This window comes from Euleptes europaea, chromosome 1 (assembly GCF_029931775.1).
Source record: "Euleptes europaea isolate rEulEur1 chromosome 1, rEulEur1.hap1, whole genome shotgun sequence".
Classification (NCBI taxonomy): Eukaryota; Metazoa; Chordata; class Lepidosauria; order Squamata; family Sphaerodactylidae; genus Euleptes; species Euleptes europaea.
Window position 1 is genome coordinate 165,398,154 of NC_079312.1, and position 7,901 is coordinate 165,406,054.

Consider the following 7,901-nt stretch of genomic DNA (forward strand, 5'->3'; position numbering starts at 1 on the left):
AACCTGGGAAGGATGGAAGGCCAAGTCAACCTTGAGCCGGCTACCTGAAACCAACTTCTGTTGGGATCGAACTCAAGTCGCGAGCAGAGCTTGGACTGCAGTACTGCAGCTTACCACTCTGTGCCATGGGGCTCCTCAACTTTGCTTAGCTACTGTGAATTAGATAGCGGAGAAACCAGTGGAATTCATTGGCACCCGACTAGGCGACACTACTGAGGGATGCCAGAAAATCACTTTCAATAGGTTTTAGCACCAAAATACATAGAGAGGGGCTCAAAAACCAAATCCAGGAGAAGGTCCACCTTTGGGATCCAGAAGGATCTGAACAAATGGGTCTCAGAAATACAAAAAAGGTGTAGTGTAAACAGAAGCAGAGATGGGCTTGAAACCCAAATCCCAGAGAAGATTCAGCTTTAGGATCCAGAAGGATCTGAACAAATGGGTCTCAGAAATACAAAAAAAAAAAAGTGTAGTGTAAATGGGAGCAAAAAATGGAGGTAGTGTCAACGGTCAACTTGTAAGTTCTCACCCAAGCCAATGGTTATTCCATTAGAAATGCTTCCAGAGTTGCAAGGGAAATCCAGAGTTCAGTTATTTTCTGGATCTTGAGTCCACCAATGGCTCAGTCTGTGACAAGGCCCATCACACCCAGTTCTTCCAGCTTAGCTTGGATGATGGTGTTCCAGCCCTTGTTCGCTTGGGGGTTGCGAGGCGACGGGTGCATCACCCCCTCTACTCGCACCGGGATACCGGCGGCTGACAGGGCTTTGCGGGCGCGCTGCTCAGCAAAGCGCCCCACGCCAATCACCATGGCAACGCCCAATAACTTTATAGCCTCACACAAGGCATCGTCACAGATCTGCATGAGCTGTTCCCGCTGAGCGGCTGGCAGTTCGGCCGGGGTCAGGTTGCGGCCGCTCGGACTGATGAAGAGCAGCGGGCAGTGGTTGTGGACAAAGCAGTGGCGGAAGAACACCTCTGGGCTGGCACACAGGGAGCGGAAGAAGCCCCAGAAGCGGGCACCGCTCACCTCCGTCTGGGGGCATTCCAGGCCCCGGATTGGTCTTTTTGGGTGCTCGCGTGTTGGCCGAGACACCTGTCCACGTACCTGAAGCCAGTCACGGACAAGCTGCACCTCCCCAAAGGGCACCTGTAGGGAAAACAACAATCATGACATGGGAATCCAGCACTATTGGAAGGACTCGTACGTCAAGCGGAAGGAGCCGATATATTGGCACTAGAGCCCAAGAGAAAGGCATAATTTCATCTCATTCATAAACCAGAAAGAAATTCAACATGCATCTAAACCATTTCAAAGACTATGGAAGATTAAGTTATAGTGACCCTTTCTCTTCTTTTTATTTCTAAATGTATTAACCACCTATGCTGTTATTGTACTCCAAATAAATATTCATTTATTTGTTTAGCCATAGGCCATTACAAAACGTCCTTACATATATACAGAAAACTTAAAGTGATATCAGAAAAAGATAAAATTACAACGGTATACATTTCCCTGGTAAAACCAATCACATACACAATCTCTATTAAAACATTATTTGATTTCCTGTGCAGAATTTTTCTTAATAACTTCAAAAGCTCTAATCTTCCTGGCTGCAATAGAATATATACGGTATATATATATACACACACACATATACATATATACATACATATACACACCCACACACACCGCAATAGTATGTGTGTGTGTGTGTGTGTGTGTGTATATATATATATATACACACACACATATATATTATATATATATATATATATATATATATATATATATATATATATATACACACACACACACACACAAGAATTTGCAACAAATACTAAGCCCTCAACCAATAGTGCTGTAATTTTAGTTTTACTTTTTTCTTTCTTCCTTTCCTTCCTTCCTTTCATGGCCCTTGTCTGAACTGAGGACCAGTACCTGTGGTCCTCAGTTCAGACAAGGGCCATGGAAGAACAGGGAGAAGAGTTTAAGCCTTCAATTCCTGCACCCTTTGTCGTAGTGGACATTATCACCACCTCATAAACTTTAAAGGAAAAAAGAAGCGTTATTAAAAGGATACATATTTTTTTCCCTTTGAAATGTGACCAACAACATGGGGAGGGAGCCATTTTTGATTAGTAAAACTGAGCAAGTGTTGAAAAGTTACTCCTCCTCTCCACATAGGGTTGCCAGGTCCCTCTTCGCCACCAGCGGGAGGTTTTTGGGGCGGAGCCTGAAGAGGGCGGGGTTTGGGGAGGGGAGGGACTTCAATGTCATAGAGTCCAATGGCCAAAGCGGCCATTTTCTCCCGGGGAACTGATCTCTACCACCTGGAGATCAGTTGTAACAGCAGGAGATCTCCAGCCACCACCTGGGGGTTGGCAACCCTATCTCCACATGGCAACCCAGTCTGTATTGGGTACACACGCACTTGATATTTGCCTTTTATAGTTGAGCGAAGATCTACGATTTTTTTTGTCGAGCCTCTTTCAAGCCTTAAACTAAAGGTTCTAGAGGAAGGGTACCCTGCACCCATTGTACACAGAGATGCACTGAGCCACTTTTCAGGGTCCCAGCAGTATGTAAGCCCTTTCTTCACCTCCATTTCCCACATGGCATAAAGGCAGCCATTTTGCTAGGAATTTAGGCAGGGTCTATCCACACTACACATTTAAATGGGTCGGACCCCTGTTTAACAATCATGCCACCTCCTCAAAGAACCATGGGAATTAGCGTTCGGTGAGGGTGCTGAGAATTCTTAGTCAGAGAACCTTTGAGGAAGAAGAGTTGGTTTTATATGCAGACTTTGAAGCGGGTCAATGCTTTTCAGTGCCTATGCTCTTAGAATGGACCCCTTCCTGAGAAGCATGTTATCTTATTCAGTTAGACACCTACTAGACAGGACTCAATGTTTCTTACCGAAGTAAGTTTTCTCTTGAAGTGCTCCAATAAATTATGAAAAGAAAGTGAATGTATATATAGTTTATTTTACATATTTTACATATATATACATGTAAATGGTTACAAAATTCTAAAACATGTTATAAAGTTCAGACATTATGAGTCTTAAACATGTTCATGTATGCAAGCAATCTTAAGCAATCTCTATACCTTAAACCAGTAATAATATTTCATTCAGGAAATAAAGCAGTTACAGAAATCTTGTAAAATATGGTTAGTGCAATGAATAAGATCTGATTTAGTTAAAAGCATCTTAATTCAAAGTACCCAGAACATCATAAAACATAAGACATACTTTACCTAGTCATGTCATTTCCAAACCTCCCCAGCACAGCAGGGCTTAGAAAGATCTGAAAAGTTCCCAATTCATGTTAAGGATATTTAAACCTTTTTGGCCCTCTATATGATTTTAGTATTTAAATGTCTTTGGTCTTTGCAAAGGTTAGAGAAATCTCTGGTTCTGTGAGTTCATGTCAGAGCTGAAGTCATGAGCCCTTAAAGCATATTTTCAGTCCGTGCCAGGACTAAGTTCATGAAACCATAGAGAATTCTCCAAGTGTTTTTAGCCTATGAAAGGCCTCTGATCTATATTAAGATCAGGGAGATCTATATGTATATGCATGCCATCTATAGCTGTGTCAGAACTAGAAAGCAATGCAAAGCTTAAAGCCATGTAAATGTCAGAGCTCTGTGTAAGAACTGAGTGCAGAGGTTTCCCTGTCAGCTAGAGAAACCTCTGACTCATGCTTAGAGAATGTTCAGAATTCTCTCTGTTAACTAGAGAAACTTCTGACGCAAGCTCAGAGAATAAGCTCCTATTGTCTTCAACTCTTTGAAGGGTTGAAGAGAGCTGTATGAAGGAAGATATAGGTTTTACAATCTCCATGTCTGTCAGGACTGGGAGGCCTATACAAGGCTAGATAGATCTTAGTGAGAACTCATCAATCCCTGTAAGAATCAATGAGTTCTCAGTGTTTCCATTTCAAATATGGAAAGATCTAAACTCTTCGACTCCACACAAAGGTTGATGGAGTCTAAGAGTCTCCATCTTATTCATAAGATTACATCATCTTATTCATAAGATGGAGAAGTCTGCAGCATTCAGTTCAGATATCCAGTCCTAGCAAGGGCTTGCTATCTTGAAAAGAATCCCCCTTTTAGGGAGTTCTCCAGTCTCACAGGAAGACTTGTAAATGTTGGAGAAATCTGTAAGTACCCAGTTCACACAAGGACTGAATACTTAGAGAGACCTTTTTAGGCAAAAAAGTCTTAACCCATATGGAAAGTCTGAGAGCCTCAGTCCACGCAAGAATCAAGGCTCAAAGTCTTTACATCCCAGGCAAGGGATGGAGAGATCCATTCAAGTCAATAGGTATCAACTTGTTAGGAACTCTAACTCTTGGCTAGGAAGTTCCTCCTTATATACTTTTCAAGACCAGTATCCTTCCCTACCCTTGACAGTGCTTGGTAGGATCTGATCTTGAGATTATCAGAATACAGAGGGAAAGTCACAAACACCTTGATGCTACTTGCGTTTTAGTAGAGAACATCCTGGGAGCCTCCTCGCTGGCTTCAAGGTCAGTTTAAGCTGAGTCATTTAAGCTGAGTCATTTCCTTTGAGAATCAGGCTTCTGAAAACCCTGTTTTCTCCTTACACATGAAGCTTATATGGATTTCAAATGGGAAAATTCTATGTTTTTCCTTCATTTGTTCATTTGCTCACGACAACTTCCTCTACCACTTAAGGAAGAATCAAACCAGCTTACAATCACCTTCCCCTCCTCACAACAGACACCCTGTGCGGTAGGTGGGGCTGAGAGAGCTCGAAGAGAGCTGTGACTAGCCTAAGGTCACCCAACCGGCTTCATGTGGAGGAGCGGGGAAACCAACCCAGTTCACCAGCTTAGCGTCCGCCGCTCATGTGGAGGAGTGGGGAATCAAACCCGGTTCTCCAGATCAAAGTCCACCGCCCCAAACTACCTTTCTTAACCACCACACCACACTTTGCCCCTCATTCACAGAACTACAATTTCTAGGGTCTCCTGGAGACAGAGAATGATTATTAAATCAGTTTAAGTCTAAAAATATGGACACTTCCCAGTAAACAGAAGCTGTTTTACTGAAATGTGGAACCTAATTCCTGTGCTATCGCAACTGAAGTGAAAGCCGACTCGCTAGAGCCTTTAGCAGTATTTTGTCTATATAGCTTGTAAAGCATAAATACTACTGGCATCCAGGGGAAATCAGTCAATTTACGTATATACACCCACACATGCTTAAAGCTCATCTTCACATTATCTTGGCAAGATCCTCACCATACAATTCATTTCCTACTCCTTTCCCTTTCTGGCACAGCATCAAAGCAGAAAGTGAGCTATCTGTCTGGGTGTTGACTCGGCTACAACAGGAGAAGATGTGGAACACCGGTGCCACCCTTGAGGCGCAGGCAGGAAACCAGCAAGATAAGAGAGTTCAGAAATTCATACAGATTGTGACTGTGAAGTTCCCTGGCACATAAGAAACTGCACAGCTGTTATCGGAGACCCATCCTTACCACTCACCATCATGATATGAGTGTCGGGAACAAGGAATCTGATCAGCACCAGAAGCCACATCAGAAACAAGTTAGAAATCCACTGTAATTTTTATTTTGTAGCTGGCCTAATCTGCATACTTTTAAAGAGCCAGCGTGGTGTAGAGGTTAAGAGCAGTGGTTTGGAGCGGTGGAATCTGATCTGGAGAACCGGGTTTGATTCCCCACTCCTCCACATGAAGCCTGCTGGGTGACCTTGGGCTAGTCACATCTCTCTTAGAGCTCTCTCAGCCCCACCTACCTCACAGGGTGTCTTGTTGTGGGTAGGGGAAGGGAAGGTGATTGTCAACCGGTTTGTGGTAGAGAAAGTGGTAGAGAAAGTGGGCATATAAAAAACAACTCTTCTTCTTTAAAAATTAGCACAGCAGGCGCTATGCTACAGTAGGCAGACACACCAAATGCACACAGCAGTATTTCCCAAATTCCTGATAAAGGAAACACACTATTTTCTTGAATCAAAACCACAGAAACACTGCATTCTAAGTGAATGACACACACCCCGGCCCTGGAATAGTTTTCTTATTTAAACTAATGTGTACGGTTTCAGAAATTCCACAATGCTCTGAACTTGCTTCCACGAGTACATGCGCTCATGCTGAGTGGCTCTGCGTGTCTCCAGATGGGAAAAAGGCACAGACTCATGCAAATCTTTAGCAGGCGACCTCTTCCGAGGGCAGTTAATCCCCTTGTTCCTGATGTAAAAAAGACCCAGCAGGATTATTTGCCCGGGAAAAAGGTTGACTGAGCAGGGGCAGAGCCATCAATGGCATGCTGATCTGTAGTAGGGAAACTAAAGTCTTTTATGCATGGGAGTTTTACCTTGGGTTCATCACTCCCTTGACCAACACTTTTCTGTTCCGAATTCTAAAAATGCTATGCATGGTGTTGTTTGTCCTGGAGAAAGTCCTGGAGTATCATGAGCAGTGCAGAATTGCCAGCAAAAATCCGGAAGTGTCTGAGTCCCCGCCCCTTGAAAACACTGCTTTGTAATTGGCTGTAGTGCTTACTGTAATAAAAATGTTACCACCAACTCCCTGGTCCCCTCCCACCCCCCCATCCCACAAGTGGCCATTTTACAACCCAAGCTGTTTAAAGGGGATGGGAGAAACCCAAGTGCCTTTTCACAAGCCATTTTACAAACCAAGTGCCAATGTTTTTCCTTCTGGATGCCTCCTTCTCTGGCCGCTCTCTGCCATTTTTTTTCTCCTGGTATGATGATATATCGATATAGCATTAAAAATATAAATAACGGTGAAGAAAGAGGTCACCAAGGCTAAGATCAGGAGTTCGCTCGCCCGCCCCCTGGTAACTCATCACCCAAATGCGGGGGCGGGGGAGCCCCTTATCTAGCCTCAGCTGCCTCTCTCTTAAATTTTATTTATATTTTTAATCATATATTGATATAACATCATAGAAAGGGGGGGAACGGCCAGAGGAGGAGGCGGCCACATGGCCGGTTCCTTCTCTTGTATGGCTTCCTGGGGCATTGCAGAGGGGAATGGCTGAAAGGTTGGCTAGAAGAGGAGCTGGAGAACGGGGGCGTGTGGGGCATGGGCAGACAGACACGTGCTTCAGCTAATGCTTGGTAATGGTGACAATTTGACCCAGGCTGATCTCAGGGAAGATCGAAGAATCACGTTAAAACAGGGTCGGGAAGACCTGGACATTGAGCAAGCTGGGCATGAGGTCAACTCTGAGGGATGGAAAACTCATGCATAACTCCCAGGAACCACCGAGTCAGTCTGGGGGCAAAAATGAGTCAAACCATGCAAAAGACCTAAGACACAGCCTTTCGGGGTAATCCTACAGCAGATTAAGCCTTGACCCAGTCAAGTTCAAATGTAACCACCCCACCTCAGCTAGTCTGCTTACCCCAGTCTGGGCCATACCAAAGGGCCCTGGGTTCATACCAAGGAATAGCACCTTCTTGCTTGACTGGCAGTATTTACGCACGTAGTCTTGGTGGGGTTCCCAGGCATAATCTAGTGGGTTGTAAACATATTCGACAGGCTCGAGGAAAGTGAGCTCCTTCAGGCGTACAGTCTGCTCCCGCTCGATACGGAGAAACTTCTCAGCCAAGCTGTCTCCTTCCAAGAAGTTCATGAGACCTTCTGAAGAGTTCATCAGACCTGTACCTGGTAAATAAGAGAAACTCCATCAGGCCCTTTGTCAAGGCATGAACAACTCGTTAGCATCAGGACAGTGGGGGTCTCTCATTCTCAAACATGTATAGCCCTAGGACACTGTGTCGCATTATATAATTATTCAGTAGTAGAATCATAGAGTTGGAAAGGGCCATACAGGCCATCTAGTCCAGCCCCCTGCTTAATGCAGGATCAGCCT

The 7,901-nt window shown here is 44.3% G+C and overlaps 1 protein-coding gene across 1 annotated transcript; it reads right to left on the reverse strand.

Annotated features, from left to right (window-relative positions):
* Window positions 1-622: 622 nt before the first annotated feature.
* SMUG1 (single-strand-selective monofunctional uracil-DNA glycosylase 1) lies at window positions 623-7,682 on the reverse strand. Its single transcript, XM_056863711.1, has 2 exons — window positions 7,431-7,682; window positions 623-1,150 (listed from the first exon to the last, which is right to left on the reverse strand). Exons 1-2 carry the CDS (start codon window positions 7,680-7,682, stop codon window positions 623-625), a joined length of 780 nt encoding a protein of 259 aa, XP_056719689.1.
* Window positions 7,683-7,901: the final 219 nt, after the last annotated feature.

What these genes read in the sequence shown, in the direction of transcription:
- SMUG1 (XM_056863711.1), bottom strand. Translation starts at nt 7,682, where the DNA reads ATGAACTCTTCAGAAGGTCTCATGAACTTCTTGGAAGGAGACAGCTTG. An exon ending in TTGGTATGGCCCAGACTGGG is followed by an intron (nt 1,151 to 7,430) that starts GTAAGCAGACTA and finishes TTTTCCCTACAG; the next exon opens with GTGCCCTTTGGGGAGGTGCA.